The sequence below is a fragment of the Orbicella franksi genome, chromosome 2 (genome assembly GCF_964199315.1).
Source record: "Orbicella franksi chromosome 2, jaOrbFran1.1, whole genome shotgun sequence".
NCBI classification, from domain to species: domain Eukaryota; kingdom Metazoa; phylum Cnidaria; class Anthozoa; order Scleractinia; family Merulinidae; genus Orbicella; species Orbicella franksi.
Genome location: NC_138146.1, coordinates 3,457,812 through 3,483,826, shown reverse-complemented (window position 1 = coordinate 3,483,826; position 26,015 = coordinate 3,457,812). Strand labels below are relative to the sequence as shown.

Here is a 26,015-nt window from a genome sequence, read left to right as displayed (position 1 = left end):
CAACGAAAGAAATCTTTGTCAAGATTTGTTGACAATTGAAAACACCGACTCGGATTTGAAAGTGCTCGCGCTGCACTATGCAAATGAGCTACTTAATGTACGCGTCAGACTTTCCTTCAAAAACTTTTGCAAACTCGCCAAACAAACAGAAACAATAAGAAATTATCAGGGTAGGGTTATGACCAAGCATTGTTTGTGACAACATCCACGCGAGAGCCCTCGACATGTGCGTGGATCCGCGCGGATATATGACGTCAGGATGGCGCAATTTGTTCTAAAAATAGGAAAATTGTCTCATATCATAGGTGCGCGCGGATCCCAAGACTTACGGTCTCCGTCCCCGATTATGGCTCCTGATAGGTATATATTTTTCGACAAATGCGATTGAAGCTTTGTGCCACGCACCGCCATAACTCTGAAATTCAAAATACACTGGTTTTCAAACAAAGCACACTATTGAGCTGTAAAATTGTAAACAGATATAAATTGACCCCGTCTTATGCCTGATGGGGATGAAAACTTTGGTGGCTCTTTAGTTTCCGATATAAGAAAATGATGACGTCACATGAAAACGATCTATAAATTAAGAATTGCAAACGTCAATCACCTGCAAGCGACGCCCAATTACTACAATTTAACCCATAATGTCAATCGGCATAACAACTTCCGCAATCTGCGTTCGTTTCGCAAGTGCTGAAAACGAAAGGTTTACTTCATCTCGGTAAATCACAAGATGTCCGATGTTCCAGATTACCCAGAGATCGTCCCGAAGAGTGCACCTGAAGCTAGGGGAATCGACTTTTGTGCTGACAAAGACTACTATTACATTATCCGTTCTGATCTGGGTGTCTATATGAGATGCAAAGATTTCCATGAAGGGAAAGATATCAGGATCTTCCCTCTGAGTCCAGGCTGTCGATGGGGCGATCACTACATGGCTGGTGAATTCCGCAGCACAAATTATTTCTACATCATTAAAGGGAATGAGTATCGAAGAGTCACCGATATGAGTCTAGACAAGGATGCTGAGGTGCACAGTCTTCATCCCAACTGCCGCGGAGGAAGTTCCTACTACTGTGCATATGGTAACTGTCACTTCTTCTACATCGTATTTGCCGACAGGGGCATTTACCGAAGTGTGACGAACATCAACACTGATGAAAACCCCGTTGAATACCCCATTCACAAAGAGTTCCAAGATGGTCTTTACATCTGGGGTGACGCTGTTTATGTCTTCTGTTTGAAGCAAGATAGCAAATGGGGTGTCAATTGCCACAGAAGCACGAATATGCATCAAAACTGCAAACCGGGCAATTTCAGTCTTCACGAATCAGTGATCAACTTTGTTCCTGGTGGCTTAGCGCAAACTAAAGGAAGAGCGTTTGGTACCTGGAGTGATATTAGCTCCTTTGCAAACAGCACCAACGTTCCAGTCGACTTGGAAAGAACCGTCACAAAAACCGTTGGCTTTAAGAGAAGAAAACTGTCCTCGGCCATAGAACGCAACTGGTCCGTCGAGTTAGCAGACTACGAGGCTGGTGGTTTGTCTGAGGCCATCAGCAAATATCAGTTTAGCCTTGAGCGCAAGTATGGTGGAATAAACGTTATCCTCGAGCAAGAATGGAATGAAATCACCGAGAAATCTGAAACCGTTAAACTGCAAATCGCGCCCAACTCGCAGATATTTGTTTCGCAGTATCAACAGGGGTTTGGCAAGGAGAAGAATCTTTTCAGCTCGAAGCTGGAGATCATCGAAGACTCGGGACCGCTTGTAGAGTCACAGAATTAAACTACAATCATGCAACGTCAGGCTTAATCGACGACTCTCTAAGACGTAACCAATACTCCTGTAAATAGTGAGACATTAGTGAACTTAATAGTCAGAACTGTGGTCGACTTATTTTAAAAGTAGACATCGGTCAGCAAAGCCGATTTTAGCAACACTGTTAACCACAAAAAAAGGAAATTTCACCCACAAAAGTCAGTCAAGGTAGGAAACTTTTATCACCTTCAGAACCTTGCTGTATTTATAATCAATCATTATAACTAATTCACTAGACTGCAGATGGAATACATTGTGAATGGTCTTCAAACTTTAGCTACGTACTGTAATTCATTATCTGAAAGTACTTAAAATACAGTTTTGTTGTGCTTGATTTTATTCTAGCTCAAGCTTGTTCAGAGGTAATTTTTGTCAATTACGAAATATTCCCTAAGGGGTCATTTTTAACTTGGAAAATCCACGTTGTACTGGGGTATAGATGGGAGATCAGCTCGATCCTTCCATCCCTCGTTCGATTCCTGTTAGACGTTTTGCGAATCTGCTCACAGAGTGAGTAGTTTAGATTGAAAATAGGTCTGGATAGTAAGATAGGGCTAATGCTACCGAGGAAACGGAAAAAGGAAAACTTGTATTTGATTATTTGTTTGGGTTTTAAGGAACAGAACTTCTGAACAACAGAAATTGAGCATGCATGTTTGAAACCGACCTTTTGAAACCTGAGTAAGTCACGATTCGAGGAATCGATCAAATATTAACGCGTATAGAGTGAGACGTGACTACGATAGAAAGCTGCGACAAGCACCTGAAAACCCCCCCAAAACGACGAAATAGGCCAAATGGACAACAGAAACCAGGCAAGGTGAGTATATTTTCTTAATTTTATTCAAAAAAAGTAACATTTTATTTCATTGCGCGATTTTATCCTTCGTTATTTTAAATTCCATACAATGCCTTGTACTAGAGCGCTCAAGTTCTCAACGGCCCAATGTGTAACACAACACCGCGCACGGGCAGTCACGTCTCACTCGATACGCGGACATAAATCATTAATATTTGATCGATTCCTCGAATCGTGAGTTTGGGATACCTGTGGTTCCAACTGTTAAGTTTTTAAAGGTAGTAGTGCTCAGTAGACACAGTTTTGTTTGAGTACTCCATGTTATGTCCTAATGAGGCGTTTGTTGATTGAGTGAGAAGCCTGAACAGGAGGCTTCTGTCAATCACTCACACTTTTAATACCACCCCTGGACCTACCCGTGGACATGATTTATAAACTGACACTGCAGCTAACAAGTGAAATTTAGGTGATAAGCTTGAAGAGTACCAAATAAACCTCAAATGATTTTTCAACCTCTCTAAAAAAAAAAAGCATCTAGAGCAAACAGGTCTCCTAAACAAGCTTTATCGACTTTACTCGTTAGGTAGCTCACAAATTGGCATACAGAGAAAAAAGGGTTACAGCAAAGGCATTCAACACATAGAAAAACAACGCTTCAAGAGTCAACTGACCTTGCTTTTCAGGAATAACCCTTGTTCTGAAAAAGAAAGAAAAAAATTGCCAAGTTAACAGGGTAAAGAAAACAGACGTACTGGAACCGGGCCATACGTCGGTAAGATTTGACTAGTTATTCTGCCGAGAACGAACAATGCAGCAAAACAGAGAAAAAAAAAATGTTACGTTCTAATTCACTACACTATACCTTCAAACGAACGTAAACTATTTACCACTTGAATGTCCGCAAAAACAGGTACAACGAAGCATGGGTGGATCGCATGCGGACCCTAACACTCTTATAACCTTTTCTTGAGATAGATTTCAAGAGAACTGAATATAATGCACTTTATGCTAAATTCTCAGATATCTTGTTTCTTGGAAATGGCTACACTGTGGTTCTAATACGTACAAGTCCTTAGCCTCGTCACTTTTCCAGCGCACTTGAAGCCTTAACAACCTCCCGGAAACACTATGCGAGAGGTCGGTACTAATTAACAACAGAACCTCTTCTTTACAGGCCTGAACAAGGGTAACTGACTAGATTGGTCTATGCCGGCTGCTTAGATATACCTACGCAATACCGCCACAGGACAATAATTACGCTCTAATATCTCGGCCACGTAGTCTAATACACAGTGTTAGACTACGTGGACTGCTAAAATTCAGCTCCTGAACATAAAACGGACGGACACAGCTGCCCTTCATAAAGTTTCGTGCAATATTTGAGGGATAAATCCCCTTTAGAACATCCAAGTGCTTCAGCTCACCAAGCAATCGCCGCTGCATATGACCAGTGTCATTTTTCTAAACACATCCATCCATCCTCCTCGTGACCATTGAGATACGACTTTTGAAAATCGCACTGCAGTAACACTTTCAAGTTAGCTTTCAGATAACCAAACACGCAAGACTTTCTTTACAAAAATTCCAGTCTAAGGGCGACAACATTGCCTGTACAATGTACAGATCCCAGGAACGAATTCAAATTCCTTCCTAAAGTGACAGCTTCGATTCCATTCTGTAAGAAACAACTTTTCATAAACTGCTTATATTTACTTGTCAGTAGAGGCCAGGAACTGGACGAAGGCCATAGTGGTATCCCGATGGAAGCCCTCGCCTTCTGGAGATTCACATAATGGAGGGAGCGAGTAACAAGAGGTACCGAAGGAACCACAAAACAGTTCTCAGACTCTAGATTTTGAGCAAAAAAGTCGACCCCTGTTGTCACCAGGTTCCAAAAACGAGAAAATAATGTTTGAAGCTTTGCTGTATAAAAATTATTCGAACAGTCAACTGTGTGCGAACCCCATAACTCCGACTTCTAAACGGAGAGAAAAAAAATTCCGGAGTAATGTGCCAATCATGAAAGTCAGTAAGACGAATGATATATATAATCTGCTCTCATTTTCCGTTCGCTGGATCCAATGGACCTCCAAACTAATATTATGCGCAGCGCAAAACTGGAAAATTTGACAGTTAGTCTGTGCAGCTTCATGCTTCCCAATTGGACGATTTTTGCAGCCGACTGACTATCCGTGAACAACTTGACAAGGGAACCCTACAGTACTGGGGCGAACGATTCGAGAGAAAATCAACGGCGGCAAGCCCTCTCCAAGTAGAACTTTTGGAGCATTCGGATGGTTCCTAAAGTCCATGACAGATATGATCCTCATTAAGGGTGATAACTGAACCACACCCAGTAGCACTCGCATCGGAATATGTAAACGAAACGTTTAGGCTTGTGAATGAGGAAACAATGCCGAACCTTGAGGTTCGGTGATGCTTTCTCTCTGTCTCTAAATACTGATTAACTGAAAATGTCTTTTTCGCAGGGCCCAGGGGCCCGTTTCCCGAAAGCCCCGGAAACTTTCCGGGCCTGTAAAGCCATTTTTAGCCTAAAACCCCTGGTATGAAGGAAACCTCTGTTCATATTAAGAGTATGTGAATAAAACAGCTCTGTAATCATAAAGCGAAAACTTTTCGGGACCTTCGAAAGACGGGCCACAGCTGGAATCGAGCCCTGTGATTGGCCTATATTTTGCTTCTGCCTTCGACTCCGACAATCTAGTTTTCACAATATCAGATGGATACAGTCAAACCCCCTGTAGGCGACCACCCAAAAGGTCAAACCTAGCTGGTCGTTTAAGGGAGGTGGTCGCTTACGAGAACTTAGGCCATATTGGGTCAGAATTTTGTCTCATTAGCATATGGTAACTGCGGAGCCTTACCCCATGTTTTAAATGTTTTATTTCATGTTGAAAAGTCAATTTCCAGAAAAAAATCCAGCACTTCCCGTTGAGAAATTTCCGTCTCTTATACAACGTAGGAATGTGATGTTGCAACACCTTTTTATTCAATGGTCGCTTATGGGAGTTTAAAAACAAAAGAAAATTTCAAACTTTTAGTTCTAAGAGTGGTCACGGTCGCTTACGAGTGGTGGTCGCTTACAAGAGGTTCGAAATATAGTGATTTGACTGGGGAACTTATCGTATTTTAAAAAACTGGTGGCTGAGAGGGGCTCCCAACCAGAGGTTCGACTGTAGTCATAAGCGCAAATTGGAAACTCTGCTTACGACTGCATGCCTAGATCGTATCGCTACAGGCTTCTCACTAGGGCTGCGACTATCCGACTCAAGGCAACTAATCAAACACAATTGCGATTTATTAAACCACTGTTTATTATTAAACAACCTAGAAAAATAGAAAAGGAACATATTGATACATTTTCCACCTTCTAGGACATTGCGTTGTTTCCTTTCTGAAACGTAATGTGAGAACTTTACATTGTCAGGCCAAATTTCTGTCTCTACACATACAAACTTCAGACGGTTGAACGACCAACGACGGCCATTAAAAATTCGGGGTAGGAAAAGGCTAGGCTTAACCGATTCTTTAAAGTAACAGCGCTTAGTGTTTTTAAACCTCCCTAACTACTGGATCAATGATTTAAGAGTTTGCTTACCTCCAATAAAATTAATATGATTTTTCAATTGTTTAAGTCGATACATCAACTACAAGTTACCAACAACAGTTCGTTTGATATCCCCTCAACAAACCACGGCGGGAAAATACTATGAGATGTAACAATGTTTGAAAAGCGAGTCGAGATAACAATGCCCTCAAATAGTTTATCCAGGGCTTGAAAAAAAATTAAATTCCAGCTTGACTTTGGACAAGCAGCTCTCAAATTTTGCTTGCCCAAGTTTGCAGATGACTTGCCTGATTCCTTGCTCATTGGGCAAGGAAGAATGAAAAGTTACTTCCCTGGCAGGACAATCTGCTTGTCCGGGGCAACCGGCACTTTTTTCAAGCCCTGAATACATTATACAAAATGCCAGGATAACCTTAAATACTGAGAAGGGAAAATTCTGGGAAATAACTACAAGTCAACTTTCTTCAGTTTAGACTTTTCACGAATAACCTTTGGTAAGAATGCTGCGAACCAACAAAGACACGGAAAGTGCTTTGCCTATATTGCAGGATTCACTTGCAGGTTCGCTTGTTACGACAACCAACTGTCAAATATTTTCTGAGTTGTATTTATCATCATCATCGATCACAGTTATTGAAATGACTTTATGGCCAAAAAGAGCGCACAGCCTTTCACTAAGCCATTACATTAGCTTTGTTGTGGTACCCAGACTTCCTTTCCTATGCAAAAGGATCTCTCTAAATTAATAAAAGAACTCTCAAAGAAGTATTTTACAGAGGCAGAACAGAATGTTTTCGACATTCTGCTTGGCAGTGAGGCTTAGAGGACACAAAGAAAGGGAATTGAAGGACATGTTTATCCATTTCCTTTGTTTGTGTCCTCCAGGCCTTACTATCAAGCTGAATTTTAATGTCTCGACGGTGACCTATTGCCTAGTTCCTATACGGCTTTCTCTGAGGCCTTCACGGTCAATTGATCTCGGAGACCAAGGCGAAATATAGAGGCCTACAAACTAAGCAAAAAAAAACACACCAGAGTGGCGATAACAAACTTAAAAGAATCAAGGATGGAAAAAAATGGGCGAGATTTAGATAGAAGGCGAACCGCAATTGCGGCGAATTATTTTGTCCTTTGCCCGAGGTTTAGCTCGTTCCACGCAGAGCTATTGAGATAAAGCCCACCTGAACTTAAATAGTTATTGTATTGTACTATAAGTACTCGCGCACATTATGAATGATTTTTAGAGCTGAAACCGGCCTTAAATATCTCTACTATAAACGATTAATCAGGACTCTCAGTAATTTCTTCCTTAATGTACAAAAGTTGGCAACTATAGGAACTCTCATGTTGGCGAGTGTACCACCTTCGCATCGTATATACAGTGTCCTGTCTGTCGTCAGCACAGCCTCCCCGGAAACACAACTGCCCCATAATACGTCTTCACAACTCGCCGTGTGGAAATTAAGGTGATCCGGGGGGGAGATGAGGAGACCAGGAGTAATAAACCACTCGTTTGTGATGCTACGACCGTTGTCCTCCCATTTTGTTGATCAATTCGTCGCATATTGCTGTAAGTTCTGCATTTTCGGATACCTGTAAAGTAAAAGCAGGAAAGAAAATATCTATCATAATCAGTCCTGTGGCCTGTTAATAGCTCTTTTTTACGCTTAATTTTTCTCATTTGCATCATGATAAAATTCAGCGTCGACACGAGGCAATTTCGGGCCTCCTCTACACTACGCCAGAGAAATTTGAAAACGTAAAACTATTTCGACGGTTAGGCCTACCGTCCACACTAATCCGTCACGAAAACGGAGCTTTTCGAAAACGCTCTTCAAACCGGAGGAATTTGAAAAAGTCGGCTTTGCGTTTTCACTTGGACAGAAAACATTTTGAAAACGGTGCTTTCCGTAAACGGTTAGATCATGATAATAATGAAGGGCTGCCAATAATTTTTTTTTTTCTCTTGAAAGGACATATGTCCTACTAAGACACCATCTTCGTCAGACAAAACAAATAGTCGTCGGACATCACCAAAAGGAGTCAGATTTACTCAAGGTAGATTTTTATTCATCCTTACCGTAAAATAATTTACGATAAAAAAATTGCCCGGACATCATGCCCCACCACAGTTGGAATTTCGTCGGACATGGGCAAATTTTGGTCAGCGAATGTCCGATGACCGACTGTTATTTGTAGCCCTGTAACGTGATTTCCCCTCCCAAGTTTTCCGCAACCACAAATTCAAAATCGTTTAATGAACGGTGATTGTTGCGTTTTTAAAATTCTCCGGCAAAGTGTGGACAGGGCCTTGGGCAGAAATTACAAAAACGCGTGAAATTGCTATCATCATACCTTCTGCTGTAGACTCATCTCTAAACTAGCTGACTTGGTTTGTTCTTTCTTGAGAGCAGCTCTCATTACAGCTATCTCAGACTCGTTGGATTTCCGTACTCGAGTAATCTCGATATTTGCACTAAAAAAAATTAAAATAAAATAAACAAATGAAAAAAAATTAGTACGCAGAGCCGCAGCGACAACATCACCAAACAAAAGCAAAATAGCTCTAAGAGCGTTTTGTTTCCGGGCCGCCCCTTGCATAATAAAAACATAAAATGCTTTTTTCTTAACGTGGAAAAGTTTGTAGAGGACGTAAGCCGAAAAAGTTGACATGAATTTCTCTTGTTCATGACCGTTTATATTTTTAGAAGATTTTGCATATAGCGTTTTCGGTAATGGCGGTCATGTCTGTCTTCCCAAACAATAGCAATGGGAGAACAGACCTCATTTGCCAAAGCAGACAAATTTTATTGCTTGGGAACACTGTCAAAAAGAAAATCTCTATACGAGGATCTATGAACTCCTTTCCTAAAATGTAGACGTCTTTCACCGTCATTGATCTTTTAGGCAAAGATTCTAGTGTAAATATATGCCTGTTCTCAGCAAAAACAAGTCAATACAAACCTCTCGATTTTTTCTTCAGCGTGTTTCTTTAACAAGCGATACTTTTCTTCGGATTTTTTTAATTTTTCCTGGTAGTCAGTTGTTGCCTTTTTCAATATTTCTTCGTTCTGCAATAACAAAGGAGAGAAGTGCATTTCAATATCGTATATGAAACAATAAAAAAAAATCTACATTAAACAAAAGCCGCGTATATGACGCAAAAGATACCTGAGATTTCTTTTCTTTTCGCTATTTCAAGGATTTACTAACAAACAGTAATTTTTACGAGGGTCTAGGAAATAAGACGAATCCCATAGGAAATCGAGCAATTTCAATTTTAGGGGACAAAAATCTTGTACCGGAATGTTAGGTATATTAAAATCCTTTTTGCATTTTCTAAGGCTGAAGCTAAAAATAATTGCCAGAAATAACACCAAAAACAATTTCCCATAGGAACTGGAGAAAAAATATTTTAAAGTTCAGAGAAGCTGTGCAAACTCAGGTAAAATTTCATCATCAGTGTCATTTCACCAATACTTTCAAGTGTTTCATATGAACTTCAAAATGAACTTTGTTTTCGACATCTGGTGTTGTTAGAAATGATTTCCTTTGAGAAGATGTTTAAAATAGTTGCACAGAAGTTTCAATATGACGCAAATAATCGCCGTACAAAGTGTTTGTCCACTTGTTACTCGACCTTCTGGTGGATTCCTTCTTAAGTTAAATTTTCGGCGATTTCAAAGCTATTGGTTAAAATGTCAGTCAATTTCACCACTCACAATAAATTGGGTAGATATCAGATCACAGCTATCTGTTAAAAACCGAGTCACTTCTTAGCTTACAGTTAAAGGGTGTGACCAATTTTCAACGATAAAAACCCGCTTTTATCCTATCCGCTTTCGAGGAGTACAAAAAAAAAAAAAAACAACTAAGAAATATGTTATTCTTAAAAGGAACTTGACAGTAATTCACTAACAGGAAGCACGCATTACCTTTTTAAAGTTCTCCACCACTCCTTTGAGTTTCTCGTATCTTCTGTGAAGGTCTGAGAAGGCCGTCTCTACGGCTGTCAAGTCAGCTTGCAACTGTAAAAGACAAAAGGAAAATAAGCCTTAAATACACCGCATTCGACGGTTTCACGTATAAGACGCGCTGATATTCCGCGAGTTGAAGGCGCGTGCGAATGACGAAAACAAAATACGACAAACATTACACAAGCGCACGTTGGATATGAGATGGTAAATAGCCAACGAGGCGCGTAGCACCAAGTTGGCTGTAATCCTCATATCCAACAAGCGCGAGTGGAATACTTGTTTTATCAAAAACGCCCCCAAAACATAGCAAACTAAACTAAAATAAAAATAAGGACGCCCCACAAAATCACGCGAAAGCTTACCATAACTGTAGAACATGGTATAATGGCTCATAACCCATGATGGCAAAGCCAATGAAAACTATCGAACTGTATTATGCAATGATCCAGTTTTAATAAAGTGCAATACGGGCTCATAGTCTGCTTGTTCTCTTAATCTAATACAGTTGGTTTGTTTCTTTGTGCCAGCTCACATTATCTGACACAACATTACCTGGTCTCTTTCTTTCGCTACTTCTGAAGTCGAATGGTTATATAGATCCTGAGACTTCTGATTCTTTTCTGTCAAGAAAAATTAAGAATAGCTTTTAATAAGTAAACGCTCCATAGCGAACAACAGTGCCGCAGAATGGAAAAACCAGTAGCCAGCTATTTTAAACTATTTTCTTTTGTGTTATATGGAAGAGTTTCGGAAACAAGTTACAATTTTTTATATTTCGTAGCTGCCTATTGCATGTGAAGGTGCATGGAGATCTTTGAGTGACTGAAACGTTTGGAAAACTCGCAGTTGGCTTTGGGTGAGTATCAGGGGGCCGTTTGAGTCATAAAGGTCGACACACACGAGGGAACTAGTCCCTGCAACAAGTCGCGGGGACAAGCCATTTTTGTCACAAAGTCTAGTCGCAGGGACTAACATTTCGTCCCTGCGACCAGTCCCTTAGTGTAAACTCTTCAGGGGACTAGTGGCAGGGATTAGTCCCCTTGTGTGTGCCAACGTTAAGAGTTGGTTACCTATCATGTCTGCGATGGTCTTCTCGTATTCTTGCATCACGACCCTGCCGAAAATGGGCAACAGCTCATAAGGAATGTTCTAAATATCTAAGTGTCAAAAACTCAAAATATGTGGATATTACAAAATCCAACTGAAAGGGCCATTGTCACGATAAAGCGCATGTGCGGACTTGATTGACACAATTTTTAACCAATACAAATCGTAATACTATAACGGGCGTCATGAAGTCGCCGCGGGTCAGCTTGGAGTCTCACGTGCCTTTCGAAAATCTCTTCATCCGCCGGCTTTTGACCTTTTGTTTGTAAAGAATATTTATCATGTTTATGTTGTGTGAAGGCCGTGTCCGTTGAATATAAGAACACATACTCTACTTCCAACTTGCATGCACATCTGCAGCTCTACGAAGATTCCGACGTTTGTCCTCCTATCTTTTATTCATTTTCTTTTTTTCTTTTTCTTTCGAAACGTCCGTCGGATAAGAAATCAAATCGCCACACATGCTCAGCAGGGTCTCAAATGACCTTTAACTCTTACTTAATCATTTTCGTCCCTAGGGTCGCGCTCCTATTGGTCAGCACCGAGAATCGCGACCTCTGGGCCGGTCCAACACTGGAATTCCGCGATTCACGGACTTCCCGTCAAATCTGACAAATCTGATAATTGGCTGTGAATACGAAACGAGTACTCTGCGTATGCTCAGAAAATCGGGTCCGGCCAAAGGTCGCGATTCTTGGTGTTGACCAAAAGGAACGCGGCCTCTGGGGACGAGAATATTGCTTAATAGGTTGGTAGGTAGATAAGTAGGTAGGTAGGTAGGATATGGTAGATTAGTGTAGGTAAGACAACGAATTCTTGAACTGTTCTGGGGTGATCTACCTTAATTCTCCGGTTTCTCTCTTCAGCTGCTGATTTCTCTCCGTGAGTTCTTTACTTTCCATGTCACGAATCGTAGCCTCTTCTTTCATCTGAAAAATGCAAACAAAAATAGAAATTTCAACTACCATCTGAAACTAGATTTAGAAACCAGTCGCAGTGACCCAGCTCACCAGTGAACTTTGGTTCATCAGAACATGAATGGGAATTTGGATCTGATAGAATCACCTACTGCGATCAAACTCAGAACCAATTCTTAAGATCGAACTACCGACAAGAATCGATCGATTTTTAATCTGTATTAAACTTAGCTACAAGGGAACCTACTTGAATTAAGCCGAAGTTCTTTGATATTACTTTATTTGGCGATAAGTGTGACGTACCTGCTGACGCAAGGCCTCGGTCTCTTTTCTGACAGCCGCGGCGAACTCTTCCTTGCTATAAAACAACGCCTAGCGACCAAAAGAAAAAGAAAATACCGCATCAATACAGTCATACGTAACTGAACAACAACTGCAAGTTGCAAACATTAGCTTCTTTACCGAGATCACTTTAAGTGAAAGCTCTCGTAAGTGATTACTGTGGTGTAACACACTGCTTCAACAGTTGAACTCTTCTGCAGAAACCAAGCTGGAAGAGAATTAACTGGTCGTTACCGCCAGCAGTGGGGTTTCAAAGAGTTTTAAATTAAGTGTATGGAAAGACCTGGTGTAAAACCTTCCAAATGACAGTACGTGTAGGTTTTTGTCACGTCTTCAATTTATACAAATCATACATTACTAGCATAGCTTCAAAGATTGCGTGACGAGCCATATGTTATAATTATATTTGCTTTTAAATTTATATTTCGTTTATGTGGAATACCTGTAAATTAGTTTTAAAAGTGTTTTGCTTCCACACTAAAACGTAAAACCGGTATTTTCAAATTCCTCCGGTTTGAAGAGCGTTTTCTAAAAGCTCCGTTTTAGTGACGGATTAGAGTGGACGGTAGGCCTTGCCGAAGAAAAAAAGCCGCGTTTTCAATCTTCTCCGGCGTAGTGTGGACGGGGCTAAAGGCCAAAGGCCTCACCTGTTTGCGAAGCGCGTCCGTCTCTCTCTTGACGGCTTCATCTAAGTCCTCTTGGCTGTACAACAGCGCCTAGCAAGTTAAACGTCAAACAAAGCGTCAAACGAGATGAAGAGTTATAATGTCAAGAGCTAACTGTGGAATGGGCGATTTTTGATTTATTTTGTTTACGTGGCTTCTCTGCGTGTGATTGGGCGAAAATGAAACAACAACAATGTTAGCGCTAGGCGAACGAAATTAAAAATGATGGCCAAGGCGAAAATTAAGTCACTATAGGTAAAGTCTGCATACGAGCCAAGTGGCCCATCAGGCCGGAGCTTATCCCGGTTTCTGTAGCATGAAGCGACTAGGAGTATTTCTACTCCCCCCTGGATGGGATGCTAGTCCATCGCAGGGTTACCCCCAGCGTTGAAGGAGGTCACTCCAAAAAGCTTATATTTTTGTCTTCGCCTATAGCAAGTAAACATTCAACTTTTACACTCATCGAAGTTTCAGCCACTAAAGTGCCTGCTATCCTAAAGAAATTCGTCTCGAAAGAAGCGACTTCGGAGGCCGCCGAACTGTACTTGGCAGCCAGGCCGTGTTTATGTGACGTAATTCCGACCGACATGAAATTGACGGGAAGGAGAAAAACCTGCAACTGACAAGCGATTATCCACTTCCCTATCTTCACTGCTTTCTGAATTCATTGTCGGAGTTTGGAGCATGTTTCGCTATAATACGGCTTTAGAGCAGCCGTAATCCAGAGTGGTAGTTAAAAGGGTTGTCGGAAGCCTTTTGGACAAAATGTCTTGGACTGAATGACGTCACGAAAACGCGGCCTGGCTGCTGAGTACTGTTCAAAATGGCGGCAACGATGTCGAATTTTGGGCTTCTTTGGAGACGAATTTTATAGGGAAAATCTGCACTTTAGAAGCTGAAACTTCGGTGACGTTTTTATTAGCGTTGACAAAAAAAAAAAACGTTTTCCGGAGTGAACTTCACTTTTAAGTCCATAATAAGTTGAAATGTTATGCATAACTGTTGCCTTTGGCTGAAATATTAATCATGTGATCCTGAAGATGGTCGCTGTCATTCCAATAATAGTGCTGTTAACGCTTTGATCAACGGTCTATTTTCTCCTTGCAATTCAAAAATAGTTTCCAGCAGACAGGTAATAAGAATAAAGAAATTCATCAACTGAGGGTTATTGCCTTGATGTATCGCAAAACTCGCAGAACTTAAATGTATGGAAAACACCAATGAGATTTACCATTTTGAGCTTGGACACAGGAGATGATGGCATGGAGATGAACAAAACGTATGGGGATAAGTTAGTTAAACCGAAAAGTAGCGCATTTTACAAATCCCGAGCTAGGTGAAGCAAGGTAATGCGTAAAGAAAATAAACTTTACAAGAAAGCTAACAAAAGTTCTCCGCACGGCGAACACTGTTTCAAAAACACTTCATAGATTCATAGATAGTGAGAGAGACATTCACAGAAAATTACAGACGACAAAAACTCAAAAGAACGTTGCGCTAACCTCTTTTTTCACGGCTTTTTTATGGTCCGAGTTCCCCAAACAACCGAATGCCCTGATAAAACTCCACAAATACATGATCTTTGTTCTGTGCTCTTTGATCGGGCCACTGATCACGTAATCAACAATGGAAAAAGCCGCAACACCCAGAGCGAAGTCGGCGAAGCCATTTCACCGCGCCAGAAAATTGCGAGCCTTTTAAAAAACGACATCCACAAATCTTCATGGCTCGTTGACCTCTTCAAATGGCATTTAAAGTTCCGTTGCTTCAAATCTTGGCAATACCGCTACTTGTGTTTATAGCGCGATTTGAAAACCGCTATCCACCGGTGGTTTTTTCACGAACGGTTTTCGCGCGCTAATGGATTCCAAATAAAGCCATTACCACATCTGCAATCTGACATGACAGGTCACTCAACATACTGACCAATGAAAAGCCAGCATTATCCCGGTAAGTACCCTTATACGGGTAGTGATCCGATGTTTATGTTTTTAAAATGCACGCCAAAATACCAGTCACATCGCTTACAGATCATTAATATTAAATGACCACAAAATCACTAAGGGATGAATCCGCAAGCCATCTGTTCGTTTGACAACAAGCAAGTCAAAACAAAGGTTCGCACGAAAAAATCATTTATTACGAAAAGATTTATACCACTTTCGTGTTAAATTGCGAATTTATTCTATACGATAAATTAAAAAAAGTTAATCTCTGTTCACTTAAATTTTTTAAACAATCGCTAAAATGGCTTCCTCGCAACATTTGAGCAAAACAAGTCGTAATTGTGGGATTTCATATTCCAAAACTTTGAACATGAAAACGAAATTCTTTCTACACTAACTCAAGGCTTATAAATATATTTGATCAGAAGTCAGGGATAGATTTAAATTCATGCCGCCAACAAATCTTAGTTTTGACCTGATTTCAAAGGCAAATAATAGCAAAACTGATTTGAAATTCCACCCCCAGAAGTAAAGAATTTTGCATGTAAAATCACCGTCTGAGACGATTACAAAACACTTTGTTATAAGGTTCAATTTTGTATAGTTATTAGTTTTGCTCGCATATTTACTCCAAAGACGCCCTACTATAAAAAAAATGTAGAGCGAAAGTACAGTAAGAATGTATCTGAGAAAATCGGAAACATGTTATCAGTCATACATGTATGCGGGCATAAGTAGAAACCCTTTGAAATCTGTCCATCGATGAAATTATCATTCATATTGACTCACACAAGAATGAAAGCAATACAAAGATTCAGCCCGAATTATAATCTGAATGGAATCTGGAATTTTAAAGCGAGCTGCGGGTGCCCATGAATGCTTAAGCTACCCAGAAAATCTGACCAAACGACAAAGTCAGAAGGAGAATTAAGACTACTACTTTGCAAAATACGTGTAGCACCAGTATGAAATACTTCGCGTTTGCAGTTTCAGAGGGCGAATAGCACAAAGAACAACTTCCTTGAAGAAATTACCGAACAATTACTTGCAGTATAATTATACGTTAGACCACAGTGATCCTATAAATTCAGCCGGATCTGATTTTAAATTTCTGTTGCCAAGCCAAAAAATCATTTCGCAACCTTTTTATGTTTACATGATTGTTCCAGGCACATATCGGCAGAAAAGGTGAAATATTTCTTTCGCAAATACTCCATTTTAATCGAGTGTAATGCCGATAAAACACTTTAAAACACAACATTTTTGAAAACAAAAAATTATACATCGACGATGTAAGTATTTAGTTTTTACCTTCCCCCGTGGCGGTTCCTCCTCTTTCACCTCAATGTTGCTGATTTCTTGCGCAGGCTGTGTTTCCACAACGTTGTCAGATTGTTCCACAACAATATCTTCTTTTTCAACGCCGGTTTTGGCCCCCTGAAAAAAAAAAAAAAATTACACACAAATGTTTTCGACTTGACACAGCAGGGGATATTCTTTAAAAATAGCTTGGGCTTCCGCTAGAGTCTGAAGGAAAATGCTGTTAAAAATGAAAAATTTACATACCATTAACATTCCAAATAAAGCTAGAAAATTGTGGGCATCGTCATGCAAAAGTCGGTGATAAAAACTGAAGCGTTCATCAACTTACGAGTAATTAATGGCAATTTTAATAAGTCTCGGGGTAGGAAATTATTAAAAATTCGTGGTGGATCGAATGAAAGGTTTTTTTTTAAATATGGGATCTTTAACGGAAAGAAACTGAAACACTTGACAGGAATATTTGAAAAAGTTACGAGTCATAATAAAATTAACTTGTGATGTCGGAATTTTTCTCTCTTTCGTTTTAGGTTTATTTTATCAATGAGCCGACGAATCTTTATACATAAAATTAATGAAAATCCCGCAAAATTAAAGTCATTTAAAGTATCACCGGGGTGGGAGGGAGGAAAACAACAAAGCGGTCTTTTTGTGGTGTCACGCATTTTTCCTCCCCCTAAAGAGACGATTACGTGACAAACTACTGTAACAGAACGGCTGGGCTTACAACTACGAAGTACAATGTACTTAACGCTTGACTGAGCATTCCAACTATTCCCCAAGGCAGTCATCTATGACGAATGACGAAATGACGAAATACTTACCTCGTTCACTCTAGGAGAGAAATTCAATAATCTGTCTACTCCACACGGACTGTCAGCCTGTTCTAACAATGCATGTTCCCTGTTAATATGGTGTCCAGGTAACACTGAGGACCTCGCACGGGGCGCTGGGGAATCCATCAACAGAAGGTTGTCACCCATGCTGGTGTGCACAATGCAAACAAACACATAAGTAAATAAATAACAGCAGATCCATGACCAGGAAGAGAGAAAAGGCAGGGACAGACAGGTTAGGTAATAATTCAAGTGCTTAAAATAAACCCTAGTTTCCTACTGAATGGAACAATTAGTAGAAAAATTGTACCTTCCCCTGGAAGTTAGGTTAAAGATTAAGAGCAAATAATCTTGCAAGTACATGATTCAAAATACAATACAATGATCCCCACCCCTCCCCTCCCCCCCCCCCCCCCCCCCGCTACAGGGATTGGGACCAGATCTACCCAGCAGCATAGCTAAACAATGCTCCAGATGAGCAGGTGGGTGGGGTGAGGTGGGTGTCACATTAAAAAAAAAAAAAAATTAAAAAAATAAACTGACTAGTTCTGCCTCCACCAACCCACCAGAAAAATAGAAATAAAATTAAGTACCCAAACCGCTGAACAACGAAAAATACATCCAAATGAAAATTAAACGAAGAGAATGATCACAATAAAACTTGTGTAGAACCCTCACCTTGGCAGCTTTGGTGGTACCTTATCTCTCATGCCCATTGTGCCCTTTGCTGTTGAATCAATATTATTACAATTACAATTAACTATTTGCAAGTGGAATTGATAATGGTGAAACCATCTCAAAAGTCAGGGGTCTTATTATGGCTGTGAGGATGATTCTGTCTGTCTGGCTTGGCCATCTACAATGTAGAGGAAAGGTTTTCTTATAAAGAAGTTCAGTTCAAATAGTTTTGCCCGCCTGTGAATACCAGTTGTCCTCCTGCTGTAAACGTTAATGAAACCCCTATCAAAAGTGTGAAATTTATGTACCTGTCTTACTTAATCACTTACTCACTTACTCATTCTCTTCATCCCAGCTGGGACATACATGTAAGGCCACATTTACAAGGCTCTTACCCTTGGGACAAGTAGCTCTCAAATTTTGGTTGCCCTGGGCAAGTCTTAGTTTGCTCTTTTAATGATTTAGTTGGCTGACAACTTGCCTGATCCCTTGCCCATCGGGCAAGAGAGAATGAAAAGTTACATGTACTTGTTTAGAGGAATAATCTACTTATCCCAAACAACCGGAAGTCACTTTTTTTCTTGCCCTGATTTAGGTATCAATGTCAAAAATACCCCTTGCCTTGCTACATGTATTTACCTGGACTTTGAGGAGTTGCCCCCTTGACAAGTGGATCAAACTTAACATACAGAGACTGACGGGCCAGGGCTGACTGAAAGAACAATATAAACAATTCATAAGTATAGTTTAACTGTACACATCTGATCTAAATCAAGAGGATCAAACCACTGACAGAAGCACTCCAATTTCAATGTTCAACTACTTAATAGAAATCTTGGCAGTAATCTTCACTAAAAAGAACATTTTTATGCAATTAACGAAGACAATGTATTGCAGCAATGAAAGACAATGTAACACACTGCAATGTAATACAATACAATGTAATACAATACAATGTAATGTAATGTAATGTAATGTAATGTAATGTAATGTCATGCAATGTAATGTCATGAGGGTAGTCCATGCTTCACTCTGCTATTCACTGTTTTGGAATGCCTCAGCAATTTTGCCGACAATCAGTCATCTTCTCAACAAGTTTTGAAGAGCAAGGGAAAAGATGAACAACTGCAACCAAGGAAGTAAAAATTAGCCAGAAAACTTTGCTGAAAAAATGACCACCTAAGAACTTGTCTGACCATTCTTAATTTTCTGCCTGAAAAACCATATTTAACTGTAATCTAAATTGTCTGCCACCTTTCCAGCGAGATACAGTCAAAATTCCACCTGATAGAAATCTTACTTAGTTATATAGAACTCTGCTGTCATGGTCAATATTCAAACAAACATCTGTATTTAAGTAACAACTAATAAAATTTAGTTAACATAAAGTAGTTTAACACCATTCTACTAAATCAACTGTCCTTTAAATTTTCTTTCTTTTGAGCTACAAGGACTGAGGCTTAAGGATATAACTTTGACTAATAGCAATTATGCCTAAGTTCTGTGGCAAGTCTAACAAAGTCTTGTTTGGCTGATAAGCTTTACAAGCTGCCTTGACAAGAGAATAACTCTTCCAAAATTTAATTCATACGGTCACATGTAATCAGTTGACCCAAACCAGCAAGCACATGGCAATTACATGCAACACTCAAAGAGGACTTCCTCAGACAAAAAATTACCGGTATGTCCGATGAATTAAATCATATCCGAAACCTTTTCTTTTCCTCAAAATAATATCACCTGAGATAATTGCTTAATATATCTTCTAAGTGCTCCTGGAATTGCCAAAATTTAGAAGTCTTGTACATGTGAACACAAATTAAACTACTTACTTACCTGCAATCTTAACAAAGATTTTCTTCATTTGTGATTTAATTTCACTGAATTGGAATTACCAGTATATTTTTTTCCAAGCCTGACAACTTGTGAGGTCTGTACTATATTTGCTTGTTATTCAGTCAATGAGATCAATCCTGGCAGGTGTTCAAGTGTGACATATTTACCTTAAACTGGCCAATATAGGCAGAGTGCAGCATCAAAATAAGAACCAAGACAGGCCACATAATTTGTCTGAAAAGACCTCCATGGCATTATAAATAATTCATAACCATCGTCTGGCAGGGGTTTGAATTGAATCAAAGAATGATCTCATTGTACAATTTTGTGGCCTAATTCAATTTGAAGATCACTTAAAATTTATATCATTCAGGATCTACAGTGTAATAAACACAGGGTGACAAAACTGAAGAGAAATCAAAGACCCATAAAACAGGTACAGTACTTTGTCATGACAATTTGGACATACTTGTAACTTAATTAGGCTAGTGTAGTCTACATCGATTAGAGACAATGAAAGAACACTGCTTGAAGAAATTGATACGATACTCAAAAGCTTTACATGTACAGGTATTAAAATTTACATTTTACTTAATACATTTTACTTAATAAAAAATTTTCAAATGAAAAGTGAAAACAGCTATACCAGACAACAGACAAGTAGGTATTAACAATGTAACTGTTATTTACTCAGGTACAGCTGTAGATATAAAGAACTTGACACTTCTTTTTGAGGCACAGGAACAACCTGCTTCTTATGAGTTCTTTAATTTTATGATAATGAACAGAGATCACAAGTTAATATGAGTCAATAAATCCACTTAAAAGTAGGATATTTTTTATTGCAGAAGCTGCTAAAAGAAAGGATTAAAACAAATTAATTTTTGGATTAAATTAATACATTGTAGGATTAAGTTGTACTAATGTGGGAATGAGATGAACTTTGCTGTGCATTTCAGAAAGTTGAACGTCATTAATTTCAAGTAATGAATGTACACACAAAACAAAATCATTCAAAAAGCACTCAGCACTTACCATTTCAAAGTCTTTATCACTATTGCCGCACTGCTCAAGATAGTCAAGTTCCCACATAGCTGTTGTAAAAACACAATCAGAACATCACACACAGTGACCAGTGTATTGGGCAGAATCATTCATACCCAATTAACCTACAGTACACAATGTCACAGTACAGATAAATTTTAACAATACCAATGTTAGTCAAGTAACATTGTTGTAGCATTGCAAGAAATATGTAGTTTGGGTTTTGGGGTGGGGGTCTGTAAGTCTAAGACCACAAAATTTAAAGAAAGGTATGAAGCATAACTTAATTGGAATTTCCAGAGGGGCAAGGGGAGGGATGGATTTTTCTGGTACCACACATTTATCTATTTATTTCTTTACGATAACTGCAGAAATTCCCGCATGCTCAGTGGCTAATTTTCCTTGTCAATAAGTGGACAGACACATAAATTTATCATTTATGCGATGCATCAGCAAGCGAGAACGGACAATTTGTTATTGTAAAAAACAAATCAAGACATCAGTTTCTAATGCATCTGTCCTGTTATTGACAATGAATTTTATCATAACATTGTCAAAGCAGCTACTTTGACAACGTTGACAAAATTCATGATCAATAAAGGACAGATGCATGAAAAACTGACGTCAATTTGTTAATTCTTTGTTTTGAGATATTTAGCACTAACAATGCTACATGTACTTTGAAATGAAAACCTTACACCCACAAAATTCTTGTCTTGAAAAAGTTGTGAGCTTGTTCAATGTACATGTAAGTGTAAATAAAATACATGATATCAGAAATGATATAAGTACCTTCACTAGCTGGTTTAAACGCATCATCTCCAAACTGATTGTCATCCTCTTGTTGATTTTCAGCATCCTTTGCAAACAAGTCCTGAATGTCTGCAGTCTTTTCACTGCTGACCAGATCTTCAAGAGCTTGATCCTCTTGGAACTCATTCTCAAGGTCTGAGGGATTCACAGAAAACAGTCCAGCAGACTTGTAAGAGCGTTCGTCACTTGTTATTTCCTTCAACAAGTTATCCGTTCTAGTATTTCCTGTTGAAAGCAAATCGTCTTCTAGATTGTCATTTTCATGTGGAGCTAGGAGTTTGTCAATGTCTTCATTGCTATCCATTAAATTATCTGCAAAGCATACATAAAGTTTTATTTAGTATTATAATTATAATTTTATTACACAAAATTAGCCTGCTGCTGAACTGTATCAGCTTGTAAAAAAGGACGACTTCACTACGTGTACATCTACCTCAAACTCTGGTATCTTGAACTCCTCCATATCCCAAACTCAAATCACTTTCCCTTCTATGATAGTATCATGTGCTTTTTCAGTCAAGCACTATTAGCTACATGACTATGTATATTGAACTGCACTCATTCTAAAGGCTCAAACAAAACTCTTGCCCTTCAACAAGAAGCTCTTAAATTTTGCTTTCCCATGGCAAGTCTTAGTTTAATTTTTTCTTAGTTATTTACTGCTTGGCAGACGAATAGTGGAGTTCACACTCTAAGGGGCATTAATTTAGCGGTATGGGTTATTAGCCAAAGGGCAAATTTACAAAGAAGCAAAGCCGTGAACAAATGTTTGTCTTTATAATTCCATTCCGATTTCACATTTGGAGACAAAACATATACTGTAGATGGAGAAACGCCTTTTTACCAGTGTTTTTGATCGAGTGATTGTTGTGGGCATAGGATTATTTTTACGGTTAAAACCAAATTATTTGATTAAGTCTTAGCCACTCAAGCCACAAAAATAACATCTCAGTCACTCTGATAAGTACATGTAGGCTAATGCCTAGCTAAATCGACTCTAATAAAAGTAGAAAAGAGGTTTCTGCATTTACAGTAAAAGTTTCTTCTTGAAAATGAAACTCAGAATGGAAGTATGAAGAAAATCTATATTTTGCTCCTGTTTCTTTACAACCTTGGCCTAATAACCCATAATGCCCTTTAGAGCGTGAACTCCTCTATTGCCTGGGCCCTTGTCCATTCGGCAAGTGAGAATGAGAAGTTACTTGCCCAGTAGGAAAATCTGTACTTGTCCTGGATGACCGGACGACCGTTATTTCAAGCCGTGATTGTGTATCAAATTGGTTTCCCTTGTGAGTTCAAGGTAGCACAGTTTAAGTGAAATCCTTTTGTAAGACTCAGTGAGCATCTTCCAGGAGGTCAGAAATATAACAAAGAACTAACTTTACTACTATTGTTTTGAAATATCTTAACCAAGTTCACTATATATCAAAAACCCCATAGCGAAGTTAATCACAAGTGCTGCAAACCTTGTTCAGGTGATGTCCTCTCACTGCCGATAGGTGAAAATGTCCGTGGACAGTCATTGCTATCGATTTGAAGCTTTGAAAAGTCTGACATGAGCTCTCCCTCTAGATCATCATCACCTGCATCCAAATATGCTGCACTCCCATCACTGATATCATCACTGGGGGATATTTCCGGTGCATTTATTTCTGGGAGGTCAGAACTTGTTGTCATATTTGCTGCAGTAGTTGCTTGCTCACTGTGAAGTTGGTTGAAAATAAAATCATCAGTCATGATAAACAGAGCTTCATGCATTTTCTCTTAATCAATCAGCCTCAACTATGAAACACCAGCTTAAAGAAGCACACTTTGAGAACTGAGGTTTCAGAATTAAGAGGTCCAATGTTGTCTAGTGGTGCTTCTTTCAAAACTGGCTCCATAAAATTAATTAATAATATTTAATTTATCATTTCACCCTTGACACCTCCTGTTGACATTATGCACCATTAAAAGAGATGTTTTGAACCTTTATTTTAATAAGCAATACATTTCACTGCATGTAAAATGTTTTGAACAGTACATGTACAGTATGGTAACCATTTTGTGTTTACAAGTCAACTCCTCTTACCTACATGTAAAGCAGGGCAAGTCAGTTATAAGTTTGTCAACTAACTCCTGTGGAAGGAAAACAATGCAGTGTTTGTTAAACAAGTATTGTACAGGCATCTATGAAAATGAGGTATGCCCAGTTTTATTGGCCAATGAATTTTTCAAGATCAGCATCAGGGCTGAAAAAAGTGCTGTCCAGCCATTCAGGACAAGAAGATTTTCCTGCCAGGCAAGTACATGTAGCTTTTCATTCTTGCTTGCCCAATGGGCAAGGACCCAGGCAAGTTGTCTATCAACTAAATGCTAAAAGAAGTAAACTGGGGCAAGAAAAAAAAAAATGGCTGCTGGTCCAAAGGGCAAGCTGGCATTCATTTTTTTTCTTCTAAGCCTCGACTATGTAGCTCATGCAGGCCTAGAGGAACTAAATTCTCTTGCAATGCAAGAAATATTCATGCCATGACCTCAGGAGACTAAAACCCACAAAAACTCCATTCATATGACAACATCTTGCTGCATTTCTAGCCATGAATGACTAAGAGATTCAGCTTGGCTGGATGCTGTCATGTGTAATAACCATGGGCTTAATGTAAATGGTCATCAGAAATAAAACATAGGAAATATTTCTCACTCTTGCTATATCAATGTACAGTTTGTGATCTTCCTTGGTTACAACTTGAGTTCTCTCTGTCCAATTTTGCTCCTCGTCAAGTTTCCGAATTTCCTCCCAATAGTGGAGTAATTCTTTGCTGTAAGGGATTGTGTGACGCACAGGAGAATTTTTAAAGGACACCTGTTATGTAAATGCAGACAAGCCAGCATAACAATATTGATAATTGATTGATGAGAGAACTCTTAATTCAACAGACGAAGTGAAAAGTAACCTATTTTGAGCAGGTACATGGAATATAGGGTCCCAAATCCTCCACTAAAATGTCCTCTCAAGGAGGCACCTACGTATTGTTGATGAGGAATGGTGAAATATCTTTTCATACATCAGGTTTCTAATCTCCCATCCAAGACAGATACAAGAGTGTCATTTCTTTTTTACAGATACAAAATGCAGGCAAACATCTATTAGAAAGGCTCAAATTATAAACTCTGAAGAATCACTTAACATGTACATTATTTTACACGTTTACAAAACGTTTGCCATTAAAATTACAAACATGTTCATATAAAATGAATAAAAATGTCAAAATATTGTAATTAGCAGTGATTATAACTTCACAGCGGTACATGCACATTAATATACTTAACCAATAATTGCATAAACGACACTGATGCATGTAAGCTTATTCAATGTTTGTGAAATTAAAGTTTAAGTTATTGTTGGGTTTAAAAAAGGTTAGATTCAGCTCCTATTAAATTGTATTAAATTAAAGAAAGTAAAAAAAAAAAATCCTGCCAAGCCGACAACGAACTGAGTAGGATCAAATGTTTTATTCACGAAATTAGCCATGGGAACGGTGATATGATCGAAAATATAACAAGGAAAGATTATTATCGCCAAAAGATGCATGAACGAACCACTTTGTTATACCGCTAAGTTACATGAAGAGGGCTTCTTGCCATGCAAATGACACTTGAATCCCAAGATTATATGCAAGTTGTGTAAACTACTTTTCATGAAAAATGTAAAAAGCCTTCTTCGTGACCGATTGTAACCCTTCGCCTGGGGCCGGTCTATCTGTGAAGCTAGGTTATTAAAAGATTGTTTTCTGTCAAAACTAACCAACTGAGCAGAAACACAGTGCTACTGGTTAAAAGTGACATTAAACTATTTCCTTGTGTTAACCACGCTTATTGTACATACTTTCGACGATTTTTTCGGCTCCAAAAGGCAGTTTCCTTTTTGGGAAGACTTCAATATCGACACGACTCGCGGCTTCTCCCCATTTTGACAATTATCTGGGATGCCCTGGTTCTCTTTATCAGCTAATTCCTGACTTGACGTCCTAAAATCCATTTATCATAAAACGTTAAACCTTGCGAACCCTAAAATATCCCGCAAACAATAAAACAACAATAAAATTCAAAGTTTTACCATTTCGTGAACCGTTGGCCGCCTATTTTCCTGAGCCCGCGTGAACACTGACCGTCGTGCAGTAAGCATGCGCACTGCTGTCTCTCCTCCCCAGTGCTAATCGTCTTAAAATCTTAGGAAGAAGAGGCACCGGAAGAAGAAAGAATAAAAACTGGACTGGACTTAAGGATTGAAGAAGTGGAGCTATTAAAAGAACTATGTTTCTCAAATCTCCAGCTCTTTTCTCTA

The 26,015-nt window shown here is 39.1% G+C and overlaps 2 protein-coding genes across 5 annotated transcripts; one reads left to right on the top strand and one right to left on the bottom strand.

Annotated features, from left to right (window-relative positions):
• Positions 1–606: 606 nt before the first annotated feature.
• LOC145477402 (uncharacterized) lies at positions 607–4,659 on the top strand. The gene has a single exon (XM_081455522.1). It carries the CDS (start codon positions 734–736, stop codon positions 1,787–1,789), a length of 1,056 nt encoding a protein of 351 aa, XP_081311648.1. The 5' UTR covers positions 607–733; the 3' UTR covers positions 1,790–4,659.
• A 1,263-nt stretch (positions 4,660–5,922) lies between these two features.
• LOC145477356 (transforming acidic coiled-coil-containing protein 3-like) lies at positions 5,923–25,844 on the bottom strand. Of its 4 annotated transcripts, XM_081455517.1 has the most exons (20): positions 25,788–25,844; positions 25,557–25,698; positions 24,372–24,533; positions 23,763–23,809; positions 23,158–23,393; positions 21,671–22,003; positions 20,870–20,928; positions 18,638–18,710; positions 17,999–18,050; positions 17,309–17,468; positions 16,476–16,601; positions 13,201–13,269; positions 12,515–12,583; positions 12,135–12,223; positions 11,258–11,301; positions 10,740–10,807; positions 10,146–10,238; positions 9,175–9,281; positions 8,566–8,686; positions 5,923–7,803 (listed from the first exon to the last, which is right to left on the bottom strand). In XM_081455517.1, the coding sequence occupies exons 5-20, from the start codon at positions 23,366–23,368 to the stop codon at positions 7,732–7,734; spliced, it is 1,746 nt and encodes a 581-aa protein (XP_081311643.1). In that variant the 5' UTR covers positions 23,369–23,393; positions 23,763–23,809; positions 24,372–24,533; positions 25,557–25,698; positions 25,788–25,844; the 3' UTR covers positions 5,923–7,731. The 4 variants fall into 4 exon arrangements, with proteins under 4 accessions (XP_081311643.1, XP_081311640.1, XP_081311641.1 ...); XM_081455514.1 differs by lacking the exon at positions 25,788–25,844 and having other exon boundaries at positions 25,557–25,762; XM_081455515.1 differs by lacking the exon at positions 25,788–25,844 and having other exon boundaries at positions 17,999–18,047; positions 25,557–25,762.
• Between the last annotated feature and the right edge of the window lie 171 nt (positions 25,845–26,015).